The sequence below is a fragment of the Stenella coeruleoalba genome (assembly GCF_951394435.1).
Source record: "Stenella coeruleoalba genome assembly, chromosome: 20".
Classification (NCBI taxonomy): domain Eukaryota; kingdom Metazoa; phylum Chordata; class Mammalia; order Artiodactyla; family Delphinidae; genus Stenella; species Stenella coeruleoalba.
In genome coordinates, this window is record NC_137166.1 from 43780583 (window position 1) to 43807444 (window position 26862).

General features: G+C 39.1%; 2 protein-coding genes across 3 annotated transcripts in view; one reads left to right on the forward strand and one right to left on the reverse strand.

Annotated features, from left to right (window-relative positions):
- Nucleotides 1-18825, reverse strand: part of LOC307179410 (uncharacterized protein) — a 29673-nt gene extending 10848 nt beyond the window's left edge. The window contains exons 1-3 of the mRNA XM_079908507.1: nucleotides 18809-18825; nucleotides 17017-17109; nucleotides 14928-15001 (exon numbers count right to left, since the gene is read on the reverse strand). Coding sequence (XP_079764633.1) covers nucleotides 14928-14936 — 9 coding nt within the window. The 5' untranslated portion in view covers nucleotides 14937-15001; nucleotides 17017-17109; nucleotides 18809-18825. The remainder of the gene's footprint in view (nucleotides 1-14927; nucleotides 15002-17016; nucleotides 17110-18808) is intronic.
- Nucleotides 18826-18999: 174 nt separating this feature from the next.
- The window catches only part of ZNF461 (zinc finger protein 461), a 39976-nt gene continuing 32113 nt past the window's right edge, over nucleotides 19000-26862 (forward strand). The window contains exon 1 of one of the 2 annotated variants that reach the window (XM_079906280.1): nucleotides 19000-19077. The gene's annotated coding sequence lies outside the window, so the exon portion shown is untranslated. Of the gene's footprint in view, nucleotides 19133-26862 lie in introns of both variants that reach the window. The other variant, XM_079906281.1, reaches the window with a different exon arrangement.

The following is a 26862-nucleotide window of genomic DNA, read 5'->3' on the forward strand; positions in this document are numbered from 1 at the left end:
GCACTAAAATATAAAGTATGGTTAAAAGATTAAAATAAAACAGGTTAGGTAATCAGAAAACAAAGAGTGAAATGGCAGCCCTAACTCCAACAAGACTAAACACTCCAACAAAAAGACTGAGATTATTAAAATGTGTAAAAAACCAAGACTCAAAATATATTCTGTCTTCAAGAGACATACTTTAAATACCATAGACACAAATAGGTTTAAAATAAACGGACAGGAAAAAAACATAAAAACATTAAACATGGGAAAGCTGATGGGGCTATAGTAAAAGAAGCTGAGGAGTATTACCACTACAGACAAAAAAGAACATTTCCTGATAATAAAAGAGTAAATACATGAGAAAAATATAGCAACTACAAATGTATATGTACTTAAATAACAGTTTCAAAACATGAGGCAAAAATTGACAAAAGTAAAATGAGATTTTAAAAAGTCTAAAATCATGGTTGGTGTTAATGTTTGTCAGTAACTGAGAGAACTAGACAAAAGGGGGAAAACCTGTAGAGATTTAGAATCTCTAAAGAATACTGACACCTAACGCATTTGATATTTATAGACCACCACTTTCAATAATTTCACAACACATTTTATTCAAGAGTAAATGGACTATGCACCAAGATAGAACACAAACAAGTCTCAACAGATTTAAGACAAATCATACAAAGTATGTTTTCTGACCACACATGAACTAAATTAGATATCAATAAAAATGGCATATCTAGAAAAGCCCCAAATGTTTGGAAATTAAACAATACACTTCCAAGTAACCAATTTAGGGTCAAAGAAAATTTAAAAATTGTTTTTCATAAAATATATTAAACTAAATACAAATAGATCAAATTTTGAAGATGTAATTAGAATAGGCTAAAAGAGAAAGTTATAAGTTTAAATGCTTGTATTAGAAAACAAGAAAGATTTAATATCAATAATTTAAACTTTTATCTTAAGAAGCTTTAAAAAAGAATAAGTTAAACTAACCCCAAAGCAAGTAAAGGAAATAGTTAGGAAAAAAGGAAAAATCAGTAAAATAGAAAATAAATAAGCAATAGGGGAAAATCAATGAAACCTAAAGCCAAATCCTTGAAAATATCAATAAACTGTAAAACCTCTAGTTAGATGGATTAAGAAATAAAGAGGGATGTTACACATGGCCATTATCAGATCCTACAGATATTAAATGGATAAGAGAATTATAAACAAATTAAAGGCAATAAATTAGACAATGTAGATGAAATGGACAAATATTTTAACTTAAAAAACATGTTACCAAAAGAAAAAAAATCTGAAAACCCTTAACTATTAAAGATACTGAGGGACTTCCCTGGTGGTCCAGTGAAGTCCACTTCCAATGCAGGGGGCATGAGTTTGATCCCTGATTGGGGAACTAAGATCCCACATGCTGCGGGGCAACGAAGCCTGTGTGTGCCACAACTATTGAGCTTGCGCACCTCAATGAGAGAGCCTGCGTGCTGCAAACTACAGAGCCTACATACTCTGGAGCCTGTGCACCACAACTAGAGAGCCCACACACCCTGGAGCCCATGCACCACAACAAAGAGCCCACATGCCACAACAACAACAAGAAAAGATCCCGCATGCCTCAAAGATCCCGCGTGCCACAACTAAGACCCAATGCAGCCAAAAAACAAACAAACAAAAGAAAAACAGGGACAACAATCAAAAAACAAATGGGAAAACAAAAAAATAGCAAGATGGTATATTTAAACAACTTATTGATAACTCATTAAATGAAAATGGACTAAAAACTCTAATTAAAAGGTACAGTATCAGGAGTTACCTGGTTAGGATCCTGGGCTTTCACTGCCATGGCCTGAGTTCAATCCCTGGTCGGGGAACTGAGATCCCACAAGCCATGCGGCACAGCCCCGCCCCCCCCACCCCAGAAAAGGGAGAGTATCAGACTGGAGACAAAAGTAATACCAAAATATATACTCTCTGTAACAGACTCATTATAAATATTAAAACATAGGTAGGTTAAAGTATAAAGAATGGAGAACAGGTATACTATGTAAATACTAATTGAAAGAGATCAGCCAATATGGCAGAATAGAAAGACCCTGATTGAGCTCACTTCCTCTCACAAGCACACCAAAATTACAACTATTTACAGAACAATGATCAGTGAAAATGACTGGCACCTACAAGAAAAGATCTACAGATAAAGAAGGTATGACAAGATGTGTAGGAGGTTGTGATGTAGTCAAGTTCCAGCCCCCCAGATAGGCAACCCATGAATGGGAGACTTATTATAATTGCAGAAGCTCTCCCCAAGGAGTGAGGGATCTGAGCCCCATTATCAGACTCCCCCACCCCAGTGGTCTTGTGCCAGGAAGACAAGCTCCTAGAACATTTGGGTTTGAAGGCCAGTGGGGCTCACTTTCAGGAGAACCAGAGGGCTAGGGGAAATAGAGACTCCACTCTTAAAGGCACAGACAAAAATCTCACATGCTCCAGGAACCAGGGCAGAAGTGGTAATTTGAAAGGAGCCTGGGTCAGACCTATCTTCTCATCTTGGAGAGTCTCCCAAAAATGCCAGAGGCAGTTACAGCTCACTCTAGGGACAAGACACTGGTGGCAGCCATTTTGAGGAGCTTGTTCTACAATGTAGACACTGTGCTAGCAACCTCCATTTTGGATTCCTCCCTCTAGCTTATCAGCCTCAGGACCCATCCTCCACCCAACAGCCCAAAGGTCCTAGTACATAGACGCCTTAAGACAAGCAACTAACTTGGTAGGGACAAAGCCCCACCCACTAGCAGACAGGCTGCCTCAAGACCTCCTAACCCCACAGTCGACCCTGAACATGGTCCTGCCCACCAGAGGTCCCAAGACCTGGCTCCACACACCAGTGTGTAGGCACTAGAATCAGGGCCCCCAGGGCCCTGCAACCAGACCCTGCTCCACTCACCAGTGGGCAGGAACCAGCCCCAGAATCCATGGTTCCACACACCAGCGAGCCTGTTCTAGAGTTGGGACCAGTCTCAACCACCAGCAGGTGGACACCAGTCAGACAACCACAGCCTGTAGCCTGTAGACTCAGCCCATCCACCAGCAGGCCAGCACCTACCCTGGGACTGGATGGGCTCTGACCCCACCCATTAGCAGGCCAACTCAAACTTTGGAACATGCCTCATGCTGCAGTGTCAGAAAATGGCCCCTCTCACCAGTGGTCAGACACCAGTTCTGGGACCCCTGGGCTCAGCTGCCAGACCCCAGGACCTGGCTTCACCCACCAATAGTGGACACCAGCCCCAGGGTCTCCTGGATTCTGCCCACCAGTGAGCTAGCACTAGCCCTGGGCTCGTCTGGGGTTTCCCAGACAGCTGCCTTAAGACCTGCCCAACCAACCAGCGGCCAGCAGTCTCTGCACAAGGCAAAGCCTAGCAACCAACCAAACCGGAGGCCAACCAAGTCTACAAGACCGCCCACAGTTGTCAACCTGTCATGATAGAAGGACCCATGCAACCCAATAGGGGGCACCCTAGAGCACACAGCTCTGGTGATAAGATGGGAGTGCACTGCTGGGACACAAAGGACATCTACAAAAGGCCACTTCTCCAAGGTTGGGAAAAGGTAACCAAACTACCAGATACACAGAAATAAAAACAGCAAGTTGGGTAAAATGAGGTGAGAGAGGAACATGTTCCAAATGAAGGAACAAGATAAAACCCCAGAAGAAGAATTAAGTGAAGGGGAGTCAGGCAATTTACCTGAGAAAGAGTTCAAAATACTGATCATAAAGATGATCAAGAACTTGGGAGAAGAATGGATGCATAAAGCGAGAAGTTAGAAGTCTTTAACAAAGTGCTAGAAAATATAAAGAACAACCCAACAGAGATGATGAATACGATAAATGAAATCTAAAATACAGTAGAACGAATCAACAGTAAACTAAATGATACAGAGGAACAGATCAGTGAGCTATAAGCAGAGTAGTGGCAATCAGTGCCACTGAACAGAAAAAAGAAAAAAGAATGAAAAGAAATGAGGAAAGTTTAAGAGGCCCCTGAGACAACATCAGGACACTAATATTCACATTACAGGCATCCCAGAAGGAGAATAGAGAAAGGAACTAACAACATATTTGAAGATATAATAGCTGAAAATTACCCTAACTTGGGAAAGGAAATAGACATCCAAATCAAGGAAGCACAGAGATTCCCAAACAGGATCAACCAAAAGAGGAACACACCAAGACATACTGTAATGAAAATGGCAAAAATTAAAGATAAAGAGAGAATATTAAAAGCAGCAAGGGAAAAGCAACAAGTTACACACAAGGGAACTCCCATAAGGCTATCAGCTGACTTTTCAGCAGAAACTCTACAGGCCAGAAGGGAGTGGCACGATATATTTAAACTGATGAAAAGGAAAAAGCTAGAAAAAAACCCAAGAATACTCTACCTGGCAAGGCTCTTGTTCAAATTTAGTGAAAAGAGCAAAAGTTTTACAGACAAAGAAAAGATAAAAGAGTTCAGTACCACCAAAACAGCTTTACAAGAAATTTTAAAGGGACTTCTCTAAGCAAAAAAGAAAAGACCACAACTAGAAACGTGAAAATTACGAAAGGAAAACTCTCATACAGTAAAGGTATTAAATCATCCATGCACAAAGCTAATAGATTAAAACAAAAGTAGTAAAATCATCTATATCCACAATAAACAGTTAAGGGATATCCAAAACAAAAAAAAATGTAAAAGATAATGTCAAAACCAGTAATTGTGAGGGGAGAAGAGAACAAATGCAAGGTTGTTAAAATGCATTTGAAATTAAGAGATCAGCAACTTAAAACAATCAATATACATATATACATATACATATACACACACATGTACATATATTGCTATACAGAAACCTCATGGTAACCACGAACAAAAATCCATAATAGATACACACACAAAAAAGAGGAAGGAATCCAAACATAACATTAAAGATAGTCACCAAGTCACAAGAGAAGATAACAAAAGAAGAAGGAACAAAAAAGAAGTACAGGGCTTCCCTGGTGGTGCAGTGGTTGAGAGTCCGCCTGCCGATGCAGGGGACATGGGTTCATGCCCCAGTCTGGGAAGATCCCACATGCTGTGGAGCAGCTGGGCCCATGAGCCATGGCCACTGAGCCTGCGTGTCCGGAGCCTGTGCTCCACAATGGGAGAGGCCACAACAGTGAGAGGCCCGCGTACCACACACACACAAAAAAAGAACTACAAAAGCAACCCCAAAACAATTAACAAAATGGCAATGAGAACATATATTGAATATATCAATAATTAGTTCAAATTTAAATGGATTAAATACTCCAATCAAAAGATAGAGTGGCTGAATGGATACAAAACAAGACCTGTGTATATGCTGCCTACAAGAGACTCACTTCAGATATAAAGACACAGACTGAACATGAGATGGAAAAAGGCATTCATGGAAATGGAAATCAAAAGAAAGCTGAGGTGGCAATACTTATATCAGACAAAATAGACTTTTAAACAACGGGTGTTATAAGAGACAAAACATAATAATCAAGGGATCAATCCAAGAAGATGTAATAATTGTAAAAATACATGCACCCAAATAGGAAGACCTAAATATATAAACCAAATATTAAGATATAAAGGGAGACACTGACAGTAACAAAATAATAGTAGGGTACTTTAACATACATCAATGTGTCTATACAAAGAAAGAAAATCAATATGAAAACAAGGGCTTTAAATGACACATTAGTCCACATGGACTTAATAGATATACACAGAACATTCCATCCAAAAGCAGCAGAATACACATTCTTTTCAAATGCACGTGGAACATTTCTCCAGGGTAGACCACATCATAGGACAGAAAACAAGTTATGGTAACTTTAAGAAAACTGAAATCATGTCAAGCATCTTTTCTGACCACAATGCTATGAGATTAGGAATCAACTACAAGGAAAAAAACTGCAAAAAACACAAAAACGTGGAGACTAAATAATATACTACTAAACAACCAATGGATTAGTGAAAAAAATCAAAGAGGAAATAAAAAAAATAACTGGAGACAAATTAAAACACAATGATCCAAAGTCTATGGGACACAGCAAAACAGTTCTAAGTGGGAAGTATATAGCAATACAGGCTTATCTCAGGAAACAAGAAAAATCTCAAATAAAAAACCTAAACTTACACCTAAAGGAACTAAAAAAGAACAAACAAAACCCAAAGTTAGTAGAAGGAAAAAAACCATAAAGATCAGAGCAGAAATAAATGAAATAGACACTAAAAACAAACAAAGAAAAACAATAGAAAAGATCAATGAAACTAAGATCTGGTTCTTTGAAAAGATAAACAAAATTGATAAACCTTTAGACAGACTCATCAAGAAAAAAGAGGGGGTCTAAATCAATAAAACCAGAAATGAAAAAGAAGTTACAATTGACATCACAGAAATACAAAGAATCATAAGAGAATACTACAAAAAACTCTATGCCAATAAAATGGACAACCTAAAAGAAATGGAAAAATTCTTAGAAATGCACAATCTCCCAAGACTGAACCAGGAAATATAAAATATGAACAGACCAATTACCAGTAATGAAACTGAATCAATAATAAGAAAATTCCCAACAAACAAAATTCCAAGACTAGATGGCTTCACAACTGAATTCTAATGAACATTTAAAGAAAAGTTAACACATATCCTCCACAAACTATTCAAAAAATTGCAAAGGAATGAACACTTCCAAATTGATTCTATAAGGCAGTGTCACCCCGATACCAAAACTATACAAAGACATCACAAAAAAAATTACAAGCCAATAACACTGATGAACACAGATACAAAGATCCTCAACAAAATAATAGCAAACTGAATTCAACAATACATTAAAAGCATCATACACCATAATCAAGTAGGATTTAACTCAGGGATGCCAGGATGGTTCAATATTCGTAAATCAATCAATGTGATATACTACATTAACAAACTGAAGAATAAAAACCATATGATCATTTCAATAGATGCAAAAAAAGCTTTTGACAAAATTCAATATCCATTTATGATAAAAAAACTCTCAAGAAAGTGGATATAAAGGGAACATGCCTCAACATAATAAAGTCATATATGATAAGCCCACAGCAAACATCATTCGCAATGGTGAAAAGTTGAAAGCATTTCCTCTAAGATCAGAAACAAGAAAAGGGTGTCCACTCTCTCCACTTTTATTCAACATAGTATTGAAAGTCCTAGTCACAGCAATCAGACAAAAAAAGAAATAAAAGAAATCCAAATTGGAAAGGAAGAAGTAAAACTGTCACTGCTGATGACATGATAACTATACATAGAAAATCCTGAAGACGCTACCAAAAAACTACTAGAATTAATCAATGAATTTGGTAAAGTTGCAGGATATAAAATTAATATACAGAAATCTGTTCCATTTTTATAGACTAACAATGAACTACCAGAAAGAGAAATTAAGGAAACAATTCCACTTACAATCACATCAAAAAGAATGAAATACCTAGGAATAAACTTACCTGAGGTAAAAGACCTGTATTTGAAAAAGTATTAAGACACTGATGAAAGAAATCGAAGATAACAGAAACAGGTTGAAAGGCGTACCAGGTTCATGGACTGGGAGAATTAATATTGTTAAAATGACCATACTACCCAAGGCAATCTACATATTCAATGCAATCCCCTATCAAAATATCAATGGTGGGACTTCTCTGGTGGTCCAGTGGTTAAGACTCTGTGCTTCCAATGCAGGGGGGTGCAGGTTTGATCCCTGGTCAGGGAAATAAGATCCCACATGCTGTGTGGTGCAGCCAAAAGAAAACAAAAAAAATACCAATGACATTTTTCACAGAACTAGAATAAATAATTTAAAAACTGTATGGAAACACAAATACCTCGAATAGCCAAAAGAATCTTGAGAAAGAAGAACAGATCTGGAGATATCACACTCCCTGACCTCAGACTATACTAAAAACACAGTAAGCAAAACAGTATGCTACAGGCATAAGAACAGACACACAGATCAATGGAACAGAATAGAGAGCCTAGAAATAAACCCATGCACTTATGGTCAATTAATCTATGACAAAGGAGGCAAGAATATACAATGGAGAAAAGACAGTCTCTTCAATAAGGGTTGCTGGGACAATTGGATGTGTAAAAGAATAAAATTAGAATATTTTCTAATACCATATATAAAAATAAACTCAAAATAGATTAAAGACCTACATGTAAGACTAAAACCATAAAACTCCTGGAAGAAAACATAGGCAGAAAAACACTCTGACATAATTTGTAGAAATATTAGTTTGGATCTGTCTTCTAAGTCAAAGGAAACAAAAGTAAAAATAAACAAATAGGACGTAATTAAACTTTAAAAGCTTTTGCACAGCAAAGGAAACCATCAACAAAATGAAAAGGCAACCTATAGAATGGGAGAAAATATTTGCAAATGATATGACCAATAAGGGGTTAATATCCAAAATATAAGCAGCTCATACAACTCAATATCAAAAAAACCCAAAAACAAAACCAATTAAACAATGGGCATTAGATTAAATGGACATTTTTCCAAAGAAAACACAGAAATGGCCAACAGGCACATGAAAAGATACTCACCATCACTAACATCAGAGAAATGCAAATCAAAACCACAATAAGGTATCACCTCACATCTGTAAGAATGGCTATCATCAAAATGACCACAGACAACAAATGTTGACAAGGATGTGGAGAAAAGGGAACCCTTATACACTGTTGGTGGGAATGTAAATTGGTGCAGCCACTAGGAAAAACAAAAACTAAAACTATCAATAGAACTACCACATGACCCAGCAATTCCACTCCTCAGTATGTATCTGAAAAAAATAAAAATGGTAATTTGAAAAGATACATGCACCCCAATGTTCACAGCAACATTACTTACAATAACCAAGATATGGAAGCAACCTAGGTGCCCATCAGCAGATGAATGGATAAGGAAGATGTGGTGTGTACACACACACACACACACACACACACACAGACACACACACACACAGAAAGAGGAATATTACTCAGCCATAAAAAATAATGAAAATTTTCCATTTGCAACAATATGGATGGACTTGGAGAGTATTATGTTCAGTGAAGCAAGTCAGACTGAGAAAGACAAACACTGTACATTATCATGTATACGTGGAATCTAAAAAATAAAATGAATGTATACAACAAAACAGAAACAAGACTCACAGACATAGAAAACAAACTAGTGGATACCAGTGGGGAGATGGAAGGAGGGAGGAACAAGCTAGGGGTAGGGGATTAAGAGGTACAAACTACTAGGTATAAAATAAATAAGCTATAAGGATATATTGTATAGCACACAGAATATAGCCAATACTTGTAATAACTATAAATGGAGTTTAACCTTTTAAAACTGTGAATCACCACGTTGTACACCTGAAATGTATGTAATGTTGTAAAATCAACTACACTGCAACTAAAAAAAACCAAGAAAGAAACGGAGGGAGATGCTCTAGATTAAAAGACATTTAAGACATTTTTTGGAAATTAATTAATTAAAATGAATTCATTTTATATTAATTAAAATTAAAAATTAAAAATAAGGACTTCTCTGGTGGCACAGTGGTTTAGAATCCATCTGCCTGCCAATGCAGGGGACACAGGTTCAATCCCTGGTCTGGGAAGATCCCACGTCATGGAGCAACTAAGCCCGTGTGCCACAACTATTGAGCCTGAGCTCTAGAGCCTGTGTGCTGCAACTAGTGAGCCCATGTTCTGCAACTACTGAAGCATGCACACTTAAAGTCTGTGCTCTGCAACAAGCAAAGCCACTTCAATAAGAAGCCCACACACTGCAATGAAGAGTAGCCCCTGCTGGCCGCGACTAGAGAAAGCCCACACGCAGCAACAAAGACCCAACACAGCGAACAAAAAAATAAAAATAAACACTAATCATAAGAACGCCAGAATGGTTACAATAGTATCAAACAAAATAGATTTCAGAACAAAGAATATTATCAGGGATTACGCAAGGTATTTTATTTTATTTATATTTACTTATTTATTTTTGTCCGCACTGTGCAGGGTGTGGGAATCTTAGTTCCCCAATCAGGGATCAAACCCATGTCTCCTGCACTGGAAGCGTGGAGTCTTAGCCACCGGACCATCAAGGAAGTCCCAAGTAAGGTATTTTATAATGATAGAGGGGGTCAATTCATGAGAAGATATAACAATCCTAAATATGAATACACCTAAAAACAGAACCTCAAAATATATTAAGTAAAAACTGATAGAACTGAAAAGGAAAAATAGACAAATCCACAATTATAATGTAAGATTTTGACTTTCTTCTCTGTCACTGCTATAACAAATAGACTGAAAGATCAATAAGGATACAGAAGACTTTACCATCCTAATCAACCAATTTGACCTGATTATTTAGAGAATACTCTATCCAATAACACTAGAATATACATCCTCTACAAGTGCACACAGAACATCCATCAGATGGTACAAAAAAAGTCTCCATAAATTTAAGAAGAATGAAATCATATACAGCATGTTCCCTGATTGTAACAAAATTAAACTAGAAATCAATGACAGAAAGCTATCTGGAAAATCCCCAAATATTTGAAAATTAAACACACTTCCTCTAAACAACAAATGGGTCAAAAAGGAAATCGTGAGAGAAATTAGAAAATATTTTCAACTGAATGAAAATGAAAATACAACATGTCTAAATTTGTTAGAGGGAAATTTATAGCACTAAATGTTCTACCGGAAAAAATAAGTCTCATATCAATGATATAAGCTCCCATATACAAAATAAGAAGAGTTAATTAAACCCAAAGTAATGAAAAGGAAAGTAAATAAAAATGTAAGAGGAGAAATGAAGAAACAGGAAACAGAAAAATAATGGAGGAAATCAATGAAACCAAAAGTTGGTACTTTGAAAAATCAGAGAAATTGATAAACCTCTAGCCAACTGACCAAGGAAAAAGATGAGTCACAAATTACCAATAACAGGAATGAATCAATGGCATTGCTACAAACTGTACAAACACCAAGAGGATAAAAAGAGTAGATTTTTGAACAACTTTGTGACAATAAATTTTATAACTTGGATGAAATGGACAATTCCTTGAAAGACACAAATTATAAAAGCTCACTGAAGAGAAAAAAAATTGATAACATGAATAGCCATAATTGTATTAAGGAAATTGAAATGCTAGTTAAACACCTTCCCACAAAGAAATCTCCAGGCTCAGATGGCTTCACTGGTGAATTCTAACAAACATTGAAGGAAGAAATAATAGCAGCTCTACAAAAATTCTTTCCGAAAATAAGATATTACTTCCCAACTCATTCTGTAAGACAGCATTACCTTGATACCGAAACTAGACAAAGATATTGCAAGAAAAACTTGTAAATTCATCAAGCAATATATGAAAAAAGAATCTATCATGACCAAGTGGGGTTTATCCTAGGGATAAGCTGGTTTAGCGCTTCAAAATCAATCAATATAACTCACCATGTTAATTTAAAAAGGGTAAAAACCATATAATGCAGGAAAACCAACAGACACAAAAAGTCTTTTGACAAAATTCAACAGCCATTTGTGATAAGAATGATCCGCAAACTAGAACTTCTTCAACCTGATAAATCTGATAAAGAGCATCTAAGTAAAAATTGTCACTAATGTTACACTTTGTCAAAGACTAAATGCTTTTCCCCTCAATCAGGAATAAAGCATAAATGTTTGTTCTCACCGCTTATATTCAACATTGCACTGAAGGTTCTAGACAATGTAGTAAATAAAGCAAGACAGAAATAAAAGGAATACATATTGGAAAGCAAGAAGGAAAACAGTAACTATTCACATATGACATGATTATCTATGTAGAAAATCCTAAAGAATCTACCAAAAAATTACTAGAATAAGTTGAGAATGCAGGTTAATATAAAAAAATCAATTGCATTTTCATATACTAGCAATGAACAATGGGAATTTGAAATAAAAATGAATAGTATTTACAATAGCATAAAACCTAGGTATTAATATAACAAACATTTGCAAGATTGGTACACTGATAACAAAAAAACATTACTCAGAGAATTTAAAGATCTAAATAAAAGGAGATGTGCCTCATATTCATGAATTAGAAAACTATATTATCATTATTGATTACTATTCTTGAATTAAACTATTAATGCATATTTTAATATTTTCCTCTCCCCTAATAGATTGTCTTAAACATTCTTCAAATGTGCTTCGGGTCTAATTCTATGAAAACTGTAAGATAAGAGTTAATTGTTTAATGTCATTGGTACAGAGTTTCTGTTTGGGATGTGAAAAAGTTCTGGAAATAGATACTGGTGATGGCTATACAACATTGTGAATGTACTTAATGGAACTACATTATATACTTAATGATGGTTAAAATGATAAAATTTTATGTCATGTATATTTTAGCTCTCACAATTTTTTTTTTTTTTCAGTATGCGGGCCTCTCACTGCTGTGGCCTCTCCTGTTGTGGAGCATAGGCTCCGGACGCGCAGGCTCAGTGGCCATGGCTCACGGACTCAGCTGCTCTGTGGCATGTGGGATCTTCCCAGACTGGGGCACGAACCCGTGTCCCCTGCATTGGCAGGCGGACTCTCAACCACTGCGCCACCAGGGAAGCCCTATTTCATGTATATTTTAAAACACACACACACACACACACACACACACACACAGAGTTAAACAGAAAAGTGTAAGCAACACAAACATCCATAAGGGAGCACTGGGGTGAGCACTTGGAGGATGGGAAAAGGAGCAAAGGTGTTAAATGGGAAGATAAGTTACCAGTATGAGAGAGACACCCATGATGATATCAGTGGAGATAAAGGGAACTGAAATATAAGGAATAAGATTCACCACTAAATGGTCGTGCAGTGGAAAAGAGATACTTAACTCAAGTTAGCTGTGTTAGCAGGTGGGTAGGGGCTGGGCCCATAAGCAGGTTGAGGGGAAGATAAAGAAGACAAAAATGGTAGGAGATAATGAGGTAAATCTTGGGCATGTGCCTGAAGTATCTGTGGAAGACACAGGAGGTGGTATCTAGTTGGAGGTTGGATACAGTTTTGACACCCACAACAGAGATTTAGCATTAAAATTATTTGAGCATCATTAGAATAACAGTGGTAGATTGTGAATAAGAACAGGAGACTATACAGTGAAGAGAACCAATACAGAATCTGGAGAACACCAGTATTTAAGAGGTCCAATATATACAGTGGAATATTACTCAGCCATAAAAAAGAACAAAATAATGCCATTTGCAGCAACATGGATGAACCTAAAGATTGTCACAATGAGAGAAGTCAGACACAGAAAGACAAGTATCATATGATATCGCTTACATGTGGAACCTAAAAAAAAGGGTACAAATGAACTTATTTACAAAACAGAAGTAGAGTCACAGATACAGAAAATAAACTTATGGTTACCAGGGGATAAAGCGGGGAGGGATAAATTGGGAGATTAGGACTGACATATACACACTACTATACATAAAATAACTAATAAGAACCTACTGGGGCTTCCCTGGTGGCGCACTGGTTGAGAGTCCGCCTGCCAATGCGGGGGACACAGGTTCGTGCCCCGGTCCAGAAGGATCCCACATGCCGCGGAGCGGCTGGGCCTGTGAGCCATGGTTGCTGAGCCTGCGCGTCCGGAGCCTGTGCTCCGCAATGGGAGAGGCCACAACAGTGAGAGGCCCGCGTACCGCAAAAAAAAAAAAAAAAAAAAAAAAAAGAACCTACTGTATAGAACAGGGAACTCTACTCAGTACTCTGTAATGGCCTATATGGGAAAAGAATCTAAAAAAAGAGTGGACATATATATGTATATGTATAACTGATTCACTTTGCTGTACACCTGAAACTAACACAACATTGTAAATCAACTATACTCCAATAAAAATTAAAAAAAAAAAAAGAGGTCCAGGCATAAAGATGAATTTTCTGAAAGAAAGAACCAGAATAATGTCTTTGAAATCAAGAGCAGACTATTTCATGAGTTACACTTTTAGTTCAGTATGGTGATCTAAGTATATTCATTTACTTCCTTGCATGTGAACATAAAATTAGAAGAAACTGAAAAATAGGAATAAATCTATAACACATACCACAGATTTTTAGGAATTATTAGCAGCTATGAGCAGAACTCAAGGATCCGGGAGGAGAAATACAGGATTCTTGGTTTTTGCATAATCTGCCAACGCATAGCTCTAGTCTCAAAGCCTCAAGACAGGACTTCTTGCCACTTAACTAATAGCAATCTATCAATTCCATTTCCATCTTGACTGTTTTTATCTTTTTTTTTTTTTTTTTTTTTGCGGTACGCGGGCCTCCCACCGCCATGACCCCTCCCGTTGCAGAGCACAGGCTCCGGACGCGCAGGCCCAGTGGCCATGGCCCACGGTCCCAGCCATTCCGAGCCATGTGGGATCCTCCCGGACCAGGGCACGAACCCGCGTCCCCTGCATCGGCAGGCGGACCCCCAACGACTGCACCACCAGGGAAGCCCCTGTTTTTATCTTTGCAAGACAGGTTCATGAAGTAATATATTCTCATTTAATTTGAGGAAATGCATTTTTGTTCTAGCACTGCTTCTGGAAGAACACTGAGAAAAGATGTTGAATGATTATACCCACTTAATGTGTGAACACTGCTTAAAATTAGAAGGAGCACTCGTGGAAGGTAAAGGCTTATCTGACCAATATGGGAACAAGTGGGGACTGCTTTCATGAAGGGGAAGATAAACAGGAGGATTTTAGTACAAGAAAGAGAAATGCTCAAATATTCTTAAAAACAACAACAAAAAACTATTTCAGAAAGGAGAAAGGAACCATCATCTCACCTGAGCCATGGTTCTGAGATCTGCAAGAGATGACCAGTCTTCCTTTGGGCTCCTCTTTAGAAAAGGGGCGCTTCCTAAGAAGGCAAAAGCAAGATGAAAAGAAGCCACATGCCACTACACATGCTTTTAAGCTCTCTTATGACTTACGACTCAAGATTGACTCCATTTCCCTTGCTTTGGTGCTTGTTCACTCTATATATTCCACACCAATATGGGGGGAGAATAAGCTAGACAAAAATTTTATCCCCAAAGCCAGAGATACAGGCTCCTGGGGTAATGGGTTAGATTTTGGGCAAGCCCTCACCTATCTAGAACTATCTTTTCTCTCCTAACCTGCCTATTATTATTAACTACTTCCAAGCTGTTCTCCATTAAGGCTCTACCATTTACATCATGACCAGCAATACGTGAAAATTCCTGTCACCCCATACCCTCATGAGTACCATGGATACAAACTTCCTGATGCTTACCAAGGTATACACTGTGATTCTAGTTCTTATTTTTCTTATTATGAGAGAAGATAAGCTTCTATTCACAATGTTTAAAAAGCACCTTAATTTTTGTTTGTTTTTTAAATAAAAGCCAGGCCATGCCAGGCAGCAAATTCCCCACGGCAGCCACCACCGCCATCCATCTTTAGTTTCTTGTCTGTGAAAGGTCTCAATTTTTTCACTTTTCTATTAACTTATTTTTATTTTCTGGATTGATATTAGATCTTTTTTAAAGGAAGGAAATTAATTCTATAATTACTTAAAATATTTTTTATAGTTTTTCTTTATCATACACTTTATTTCCTTTATATATTTGAGTGTATCTGGACTTTGTATTTAGTTCCACTGATCTGTTCATTTAATTGCCAGGATTACTCTGCAGTTATTACAGTTTTAAAACATATTTTAGGGGCTTCCCTGGTGGCGCAGTGGTTGAGAATCCGCCTGCCAATGCAGGGGACACGGGTTCATGCCCTGGTCTGGGAAGATCCCACATGCTGTGGAGTGGCTGGGCCCGTGAACCATGGCCGCTGAGCCTACACGTTTGGAGCCTGTGCTCCGCAACAGGACAGGCCAAAACAGTGAGAGGTCTGCGTACCGCAAACAAACAAACATGTTTTAGTATCAGGTGGGCTTACTTCCCCCTTCATTATTTTTCTTTAACAATTTTTGTCTTGTTCATTTTCTCCTAAGAACTTCAGAAAGTTTAAAAATTTTACTGAAATTTTAATGAAACTCCATGAAATGTTAGGGAGTTTTGACAATTTATCATGTGTCCCTGGTCCTTTTATTTAAGTCTTTAATTTTTGAGTCCCATCAAAAATTTTTTTATACATCACGCTGTCTTTTGTATCTTATATTTTGATGGCCACTGGCAACTTTCCATAGTTTTTCCATACACATATGCACAGACACATATATGAAACCTGTTGATTTGTTAATGTCTTTTCTAGCAAACCTCTGAGTTTTCTAACTGTTGTCATTGTTTTGAACAGGATGGTAACTTAGAAATTTTTCTGCCTCAGACTCAGCAGATGTCCCAAAGATAGGCAAAACAATCTTTCAATTGTCCCTCATTCTAAGATAAAGTCTTGTAAAGTAGCTGACTGTAACGTTTTGCTACCATTAATTTACCTCCTACTTCGAGAGGCTGAGAAAAGGGAATGTCTCTTTAAGAGAGCAAATTATTTTTAGAACATAGTTTTCTAGGGGGAAGAAAAGTAGGTGCTTCTCACTCCCTTATAATAAACAAGGGGCTCCTCAGACCCTGATGCCACTATAAATCAAAGTGGTGAGAGAATTTGGGGGGGAAACGTACATGTTTCCAGGATTTGGGCGGTGGTGGTGGGGAGCAGGGTGGTGGTGACTAAAGTGGCTAATTATCACCTGAGCTCCAGATGGAACCCACGGATGGAGCATGCCTAGGTTGGTTTGGATCCTGTCCAAGAGGACTGATGGGAGAGAACAAGACCTACCAGAGTAGGTGGGCCACTGCATGCCAAGAGGAGGCATCTAGAGAAGTGGCCATGCCCATGAAAAGGGAACTGTATTTGGAAGTTCCCAGTAGTGGGGTCTCTCAGAAGGTAAATATGACTTACACTAAATTATAACGGTACCAGTCATGTTAGCCTCTTCTTGTCCCTGACTTTTCTTTTCCAGCTCCCAATCCATTCCAGCTGCAGACTATCAATCTTAGAGGGAGTAAAGAGGGGACAAAATAGAGGTTGAGGAATTAGAGAAGAAACTGATCATGTTTTCTTTAGCGCAGCAGACTTCCAACAGGAGGGAGAGTTTTTGCTTTTAAAATAAGTTAGTGTGGGAGGGAGGGAGACGCAAGAGGGAAGAGATATGGGAACATATGCGTATGAATAACTGATTCACTTTGTTATAAAGCAGAAGCTAACACATCATTGTAAAGCAACTATACTCCAATAAAGATGTAAAAAAAACCAAAAAACAAAACAAGTTAGTGGGACTTCCGTGGTGGCACAGTGGTTAAGAATCCACCTGCCAATGCAGGGGACACAGGTTTGAGCCCTGGTCCAGGAAGATCCCACATGCCGCAGAGCTACTAAGCTCTAGCGCCACGACTGAGCCGGCGTGCCACAGCTACTGATGCCCGTGTGCCTAGAGCCCGTGCTCTGCAACAGAGAAGCCACAACAATGAGAAGCCCGCGCACCGCAACGAAGAGTAGCCCCCGCTCGCCGCAACTAGAGAAAGCCCACACACAGCGACGAAGACCCAATGCAGCCAAAAATAAATAAATAAATGTATTTTAAAAAAAAATTTTAGAAGTATTGATTTCTACAGTGAATACTTTATTCAGCTAAATGAGACTGATCTTGTGTTTAAATGTTCAAACAGATTTTTTATCTTCATAATGACTGAAGAAATTATTGAAACTTTACTGTCCAGGAATTCACCCAAATAGAAATTCTGAGTAGCAGTTATGGGAGAAAGTTTTTTGTGTTCTCCTAATGATGTTCTACTTATGTCAACATACTGGTCATTAGTCAATATGGGGTTTCACAATATACAATTGTTCCATCTGAAAATTATTTTAATTTTACCTCCTCCTCTCCATTTTTAAAATCTCCATTTTTTTTCTACTTGTCTAATTGCCAGAGTCAAATTCTACAGGCATATAAAATGGACAATATTCAGACAATATAAACAATACATAGTACTTAACTAGTCTTGCATCTACTTTCTCAAATGCTCAATCTCAAATGCTCCATCTCAGTCACACAACGAGCCTGACACATTCCTAGTCACCGTGAATTGTGCAATTACTTGTGTGCACAAATACTTCAAAATTTGACATATTCACAGTTATATCATCCACTACACAATCCCAATCCCATAGACACAATTCATGCATAATCTCTCAGAGCCCATTACATAATTCTACACAAAGCTGCAAAATTTTACTCACAAACCCCTTACTGTTGCCTCTCCAAAGTCGCATACAGTCTCAAACACAAATCTACTCGCACCTAATTTAAAAATTAGACACACGCAGAGACCCTCTCACTTTCATAAACAATAGGTTCCATAACGTTACACAGAGTAACACACGTTCCACACACACACACACACATACACACACACACACAAGACCAGGCACAAAAAGCTACACAAACAGAACGCCTGTGTGTGCCAGGCCGAGCTCACACCCGCCTCGGCGTTCCCAGCCCTGGCTCCCAGTTCCTTCCCCTGCCTAGGTTCTTTTTTCCCCCCTCGCTTTCCTCCCCGGCCTTTTCTCAGCCCAGGTTCTGTCTTCTTTCCTCGCTTTTCCCAGTCCTGGTTCCCACCTCCCTGCTCGGCAATCCCCACCGGGTACCACAATCACCAGCCTGCCCAGCGCCAGCAGGACCCACCAGGCTCACCTTCGCCTACTGGCCAGCCATCTGCGCTTGCGCACTCCAGCGCGGGCTCTACCTCCCAAGAGGCTCCGCGGCTCCTTCTTTGCCGCTGCGTCTCAGGCGCGCCTTCTCGACATCCGGGTTTTTGCGGCCTTGAACTACATTTCCCACAGCCCCTGGGCTGCTTTTGAAAAGAACTTTGATGTTTGGTTCATCTCTGATTCCCTTCTGAGGTCCTCTCAGTCGTCGCGCTCCGAGTGGTAACCTGAGTCTGGGCACGGCGGGCACTCACGGTGAGGAAGCCCCCACCCTCTGGCTCACACAGGGCGTGTGGAGCCTGGAGCTCAGGTCTGTGTAGGCGTGTATAAGAGTGTGTGAGCGTTTGTGGCAGTAACGAGGCGGGGTGTGTGTGCGGTGATGAGGCCGTGTCTGGTGCAAGATGCGGGACCCTTTGGGTGACCGTGATCGGCTGTGATGTTGAGGTAGGTGACACTGTGGGGCTTGACACCGCCCTTCAGAAGACGATGCTGTTGTTACCTAGTATGGTGGAAGAGGCTTTTAATTTTGTGACCGGGTGGGAGTTTGGTTGTGTCACGGGGTAGAGCTTCATTTCTGCAGTTCTGGTTTAACGTCGGGACTGAGGCGATCTGTTGAAGATCTCCCTGAGAGTGTATCTGTGCCTGTCAAGACGACGATGCCTGTATTAACCAGAGTTGCACTGAAGCACGGCCTGAGCTGCTTTTGTCAGCACCTCCACCTCCAGTGCCCAGGCTCCAGTGCTTAACGCAAAAGTGGATATCAGTGGAGTGAGTGTTGCCTGCCTAGGGGCCAATTTTAGGTTCTATTGTTTCTTAGTATCTGTATCCTTTTATCACTGCTTTCTCTTTTCTCCCACTTTATAGCCAGGACACCAGCTGCAGAGAAATAGTCACAAAAAGGGGAGTCAGATATTTGAGTGGTGGGGTAAAAGTTATATACAAGCAAGAAAGCACAAACCTGTTTTTGGAATGAGTTTTGGGGCTGGGAGTGTCCCTTAGGCAGAGTCCTAGGAAGACCTGTAGAGAGCCTAGGAGTAGGATTCCTTCCTCAGAGGATCTCTTTTGGGAGCTGAGGTCAAGTTCCATGTTTCAGAACCACATCATTTCCAAAGCTGTCTCCCCAGGAAACTTGCTGTGAACTTAGAGAAAGTTTCAGCTCTGGTTATCAGTGACCCTGGCCTTTCCCTTTGATACTAAAGAAAGGTTAGTAGTACTCCCATCTCCCCTTTACTTCCATCTGAGTATGTGTGTGGTAGATGACTGAGCTTGGGTGGTGTTGAAGAATTTCTTCCAGTTTAGCCAGTTCATGCTCTAAGAAAGGTCTGGTGTCTCATGAGTCCTTACTCCCCTTCTGTTCACCCTTCCCCTGCAGTGCAGCTCTCTGAAAGAAAAGCCCTGGGGAAAGGAAAACGTTACAGAGCATATCTGAAAACCAAGCTCAAGGTCAGGGATTTTGTTGTTGTTATTCTCTTTTAGTTTTTCAGAAAAGGGAAGTATTTGCTCTCCTTCTCCTGAAATGGTTAGGTTACAATTAGGCAGGGCCTTGTGATGTACTTTGACTAATAAAATGTGGTGGAAGTGAGACTTTCAAGATAAAGCCTTAGGAGGTCTTGCAGCTTTTGCTCTTTCCCTCTTCCTGCCTTGAGACCACCAGGTACTAAAGGCTAAGACTAGCTTGCTTGAAGACAAAAGATCACTTGGAGACAGAGGCCAAGCTAACAACAACAACTGCCAGATGTTTCATTGAGACCATTTGGTCCATCCAGCCCCCACCAAGCCACCAGCTGGCTGCTGTCACATGAGTGAGATCAGCAGAAGCACCACTCAGCCAAGCCAAGCCCGAATTGCCAACCCCCGGAATGATGAGCTAATTAATGGTTTTGTTTTAAGCCACAAACTTTTGGGGGTGGTTACATAGCAATAGATAACTGAAACTGCTGTTTAAACTTCTAGACATTTTCTATCACCCTATACTGATACAATTGTATTGGTCAACCTGCTTTGTTAAGTGATTTCTCTACTGATGTTATACCTTGAAAATATTCCATATCCTAAATTTTCTACAACTTTGCATTTGTGTATCTAAATGTTCTATTACATGGTTATTTTATAATTTATTTAACCAATAACTTTCCCGAGCAACTCCTTCTTCTTCCTGTCCAACTCCCACATCTTCACCAACTTTACATTCCCTTCCAGGACCTTAAGGGGAACATGGGTTCCTGTCATTTCAGGGGTATGTAGACTCAAGAATGTGGCATTGACTTCTGTTGAGTGTGTATAGGTGACTCACCGCACTCAGAAGAATTTGTTCAATATAGGTGTGATATAGGACCAATGTACATTTATTTAACTAATAAACAGGGTCTCCCTGATTACAATATCTCTTTTCCATTTTCCAATTCAGAATCTGCATTCTGGAGTCATCTTAACTTTCATCAGTATGACTCATTGGGGAATGTGACTCTTTAGGTTGCTTAGCTATTTGAAGGATTGGTATGATTCCTGGAGATGGAAATGGGCATCTCTGCTGTGTTGTTTCAAAAGTGTCATCCTCCTAATACTTCAGGTTACTTTTTCAACTTCCTTTTCTGCCTGATGATAAACGGAATGGTCTGAATTAACCACATCAGGCCTAAATCCCATTTCTTCTCCTATGTGCAGGTTTTATTATTAATTAATTAATTTATTTCCAAGGCAAATGTGGTTTCCTTGTTAGTTTCTAAGGCTAGTGGAGAGGTCGGCCAGCAAATCTGAGCCTAGTTGAGGGGCAACCAGTAAGAGGAATTCATTGTGTATAAAATCTTGGGAGTCAAGATTTAGGACCTTTAAGGTAGTATTTGAGTCACTCATTTGAAAGGCTTCATGTCTATGAAGAAAGTTCAGGCCTCTTAAGACAGAATTCAAACAACTACAACAATACACTCCATGTATTATATTCATATCTCCTATCATTTCTTTTGTTCTCAAAGAGGGAAGGATTAGCTCTATTATTTTTTTCTGATTATAAAATTAGATTCTTAATTCAGAAATTTGAAGAATACAGAAAAGCTTAAAGTAAAGCTCATCTAGAAACAGCTTATTTGTTCCAAATCATCTCACCTATTCCTCTGTGAATTAACACATGGATATAGCCATATAGGATTTTGAAATTCAAAACAGAATTATACTGTAATACTGTTTTGTCATCTATCTTCTTCATCTAATCTAATATAGTGAACAGCTTTTCATGTCATCAAATGACAAACTGTGTCATAATTTTTTGAGTATGCTGTTTGGATATACTATAACTTTTTAAACTGTTTCCCTATTGTAGGATATTTAAGTTCTTTCCAGCTTTTCCTCATTATTATACAGTGTTTTACTGCACACTCCTTTTTGTGCACATGTGTAATTATATCTTTTTGACAGTCTCAGAAATATTGACAATGAGGCTTTCGTAGTTAAAACCTGCTTATATATCTTTATTAATTGCCCTGCTTAAACTTTCACCAATATACAACACAGTATGAGAGTGTCTAGTCTACTAATATAGGGCATCGTCAGTCTTTTAAATCTACCAATCTAGTGGAAATTGTTTAAATAAATTATGCATGCTCAGATTTCACTCAATGTAATAAAATCTGGGCTTCTGGATAAAAGTCAGAATTGAAAGAGAACTGGTTTTGTAGTTAAAGAAATGTGGATTCAAAACATAGATCTGCCATTTATTGAACATGAATTTTTTTTTTAATTTAAAAAATGGTTAAATTTTTGGTTGTTTCAAGTCTTAGTTGTGGTCCGCGGGATCTTTTGTTGTGGTTCGTGGGCTCTTCGTTGCAGCGTGCAGTCTTCTCTCTAGTTGTGGCGCTCTGTAGTTGTGGTGCGCAGGCGCTCTAGTTGTGGTGCGTGGGCTCCAGAGCGTGTGGGCTCAGTAGTAGTGTGCGGGGTCTCTAGTTGTGGCAGGCGGGCTTAGTAGTTGTGGCACACAGGCTTAGTTGCCCCACCGCATGTGGGATTGACCAGGGATCCCCAACCAGGGATCGAACCTGCGTACCCTGCATTGGAAGGAGGATTCTTAACCACTGGACCACCAGGGTAGTCCCAGGAATGATTTCTTTTCCTCTCTTTTTAATAAGACTTTTGCACAATATAGAGCCCAGACCTTAAAATCCTAGCCTGGTGATTTATTTTATAAGCCCATACAACCACCATTTGATAAAGATAAAGAAACTTTTCAACATCCCAGAAGGCTCCCTTCATGTCTCTTCCCAATCAGTATACCTCAAAGTTAACATTATTTTGATGTCTATCACAGTAGATTCGTTTTGTCTGGTTTTTTTTTTTTTGCGGTATGTGGGCCTCTCACTGTTGTGGCCTCTCCCGTTGTGGAGCACAGGCTCCGGACGCGCTGGCTCAGCGGCCATGGCTCACGGGCCCAGCCGCTCCGCTGCATGTGGGATCCTCCTGGACCGGGGCACGAACCGGTGTCCCCTGCATTGGCAGGCGGACTCTCAACCACTGTGCCACCAGGGAAGCCCTGTTTTGTCTGGTTTTTGAACTTTGTATAAGTGGAATCATACAGTAGGTTCTTTTGTGTCTGGCCTCTTTTACTCAATATAGTGTCTATAATAGCATGACTCTACATATGTGATAAAATTGCATAGAACCAAATATACACAGAAACACAGATACAAACAAGTGCATGTAAAACTGGCAAAATGTGAAGAAGTACTGTATATTATATCAATATAAATATCCTGGTCATGATTTTTTTTTTTTTTTACAAGAAGTTTACATTGAGGGAAACTGGGTGAAGTTTATGTGGGATCTCTCTATATTATTTCTTACAACTACATATAAATCTACAATGATCTCAAAATAAAAGTTAAAATATAAGCACATAGCTGGGACAAGCAGTTTGCCATTTGGAAAAAAAATTATATCCATACCTCACATCCTGTCACAAGAATAAACTCTAAATAGATCAGGGAGGTAAACATAAAAATATGAAACAATATAGGTCCTAGAAGAAAGCATCGATGAATTCCAGTTTAACCTCCGGGTAAGGAAGAACTTTCTCATTATGACTCAGAAAATAAATGCAGTAAAAGAAAATATTGAGGGGCTTCCCTGGTGGTGCAGTGGTTGAGAGTCCGCCTGCCGATGCAGGGGACACGGGTTCGTGCCCCAGTCCGGGAAGATCCCACATGCCGTGGAGCGGCTGGGCCCGTGAGCCATGGCCACTGAGCCTGCATGCCCGGAGCCTGTGCTCCGCAACGGGAGAGGCCACAACAGTGAGAAGCCCGCATACCGCAAAAAAAAAAAAAAAGAAAATATTGAAAATTTTGAAATATTCAAAGATTTGACTATAATTAAAAACACATAAAATCAAAAGACAAATTACAAATAAATATCTTTATCACAGATAAAGGGCTAATACTCCTGTATTAGTTTAATAGGACTGCCATAAACAGAATACAACAGGCTGGGTGGCTTAAACAACGGAAATTAATTTTCTCACAGTTCTGGAGAATGGAGGGCCAAGATCAACAAGTTGGCAGCTCTGCTTTCTCCTGAGGTATCTTCTTGGGTTGCAGATGGCTACCTTCTCACTGTGTCCTCATATGGCCTTTTCTCCTACACACCCATCCATGGTACGTCTCTCCATATGTCCTAATCTCCTCTTATAAGGACACTAGTTAGATTGGATTAGGGCCTATCCTATCAGCCTCATTTTAACTTAATTACCTCCTTAAAGGCCCCATCTTCAAATACAGTCACTTTCTAAAGTACTGGGAATTAGGAATTCAACATTTGATTCAGCTTAAAGTTCTGATTCTTCACATCAGCTGAACTTTTACCTGCAATGGCATCTCTCTTTCTGGAGCTGGTTTACTCACTGCTTTCTCTACCATTCAGGGCTATCTCCTTTTTTCCAATGAGGAAATCACATCTGGCTTAGCGATATAAAGTGCTATTTATAGAAAAAGGTGTGGGACTTGGGTCTGTGGTGGTGATGTCAATCAAGGAAGAGGAAGAGAAAGGCCAGAGGAAGATAAGATCACCTTAGGTGTCAAGAAAATGAAGCCTCAGTAAAAACAAAACGCAGTTATTTCTTTCCAGTTATACAAACGTCAGATCAGTTCTTCAAAGGCTCTCCAGAGATTTCCTCCAAAAGGAAAATACTTCCAGCAGGCAGATTATAAACAATCAGGGGAAATACTCTAAACTGGCAAAACCAGACTCCAACATCACATCCTTGTGGTTACATCCCTCCGAGCAGAGTTCAGGCACTTACTTTCCACCTGGGAGAACTTGATGGACATCTTCAGAAGCAACAGTCCTGCAAATGACAAAAACACTCCAAATCTAAAAAGCCTAGTCCCACATGACCCTGGGAAAAAAGGGAGGTTGGATCAGACACAAGAGCTAGGCAGCATATACAAGGAATTTCTCTCCCATGGTTCAGCTTTCTGAGTCCAGCAAGGATATACTAGTTTAATAAATTCCAGAACTTCCTCACAATGAGATAACTTACAGAAATTTAAACTTAAGTATAATTTCTTTATAAGAACAATGTATTGATTTTAGAATATATGCTTTAAGGAATTTTGTTAAAAGGAACTTCTTCAAAAATAGGTGAAAAAAACTCACTGTTGTAAGTCTTTAGGTTAGATTTACAGCTCAGTGTATTCTAAACACAGTCGGATATGAATGATTTATGTTTCCTTCCAACAAACGTGGTTTCTAAGCATGCCTGTGGGTGTTCTGCCTAGAGGAGGAGAGCTAAGAGGCTCACAGCTTGGTCTTGCTGCTTTGTTTTTTGTTTTCTTGATGGGGGATTTATTTCACTTCTGAAATATTAGCCATAATTCCCTATATCCTGTGAGAAAATCACCTTGCTCCATTAGTTTCCTTTTGGACCCAATATCAAGAGATTCAAAACTATAAGCTTGACTAGAAAAAATTCATTTATACCCAGAATTCCTGTGAATTCACAATAATTAGGACATGGAATCAGGATACAGAGCAGAAGATATAGAGTTGGAAAATGGTAGAATCTAGTAGTTAAACAGTTAAAAGCTGAGGACTTTGGAATTTAAATTCTGCTTCTATCTCTCCGGAACTCTGACATTTCACAAGTTATTTCAGCTCTTGGTGCCTCACTTGAAAAATCGGTTTACTGGGAATGATAAGGATACCTCCCTCACAGGGTTCTCATGAGGATTAAATGAGACAATATATGTAAAATACTTAGACTAGTGTATTAGTTAGTGTTCTCCAGAGAAACCGAACCAATAAGATGTGTGTGTATGTGTGTGTGTGGGGGATTAAGAGAGATTTTAAGGAATTGGCTCATAAGGTTGTGAGAGAGAGAGATTTTAAGCAATCAGCTCATGAGATTGTGGAGGCTTGTTAAATCCAAAATCGGCAGGCCAGGCCAGCAGGTTGAACACCCAGGGAACAACTGCAGTTCAAATCTGAAAGCTCTCTGCTGGCAGAGTTCCTTCTTGCTTTGGGAGAGGTCAGTCTTTGTTCTGTTGAGACCTTTAACTAATTCGATGAGGCCCACCCACATTATGGAGGGTAATCTGCTCGACTCAAAGTTCACTGATTTAAATGTTAATCTCATCTAAAAAACATCTTCACAGAAATATCCAGAATGATGTTTGACCGAATATCTGGGCATTGTGCGCAGCCAAACTGATACATAAAATTAGCCATCATAAATCTACCCTGTGACAACCTGGCACGTATATGCATCTCCTTAAGCCATACCTTAATCTCCGAATAAAGACAATAACAAGGTCATACTTCCACCTAATATCATAGAAATATCTTGCAGATAACCAAAAAACACATTAATCCTCTGCCCAGAAGAGGTTGCAAAGTCCTTGGTTGATATTTACTCTTCTCTTTGATATCTCATAACTTAAATATTATGATGTAAAGTTAATAATACTTAAATACAATGATAAAAGGTCAGTACATCTTATGTTACAATGATAAAGGGATAAAAAAGGGAAGAAAAAGATATCTACTATACACACATACACA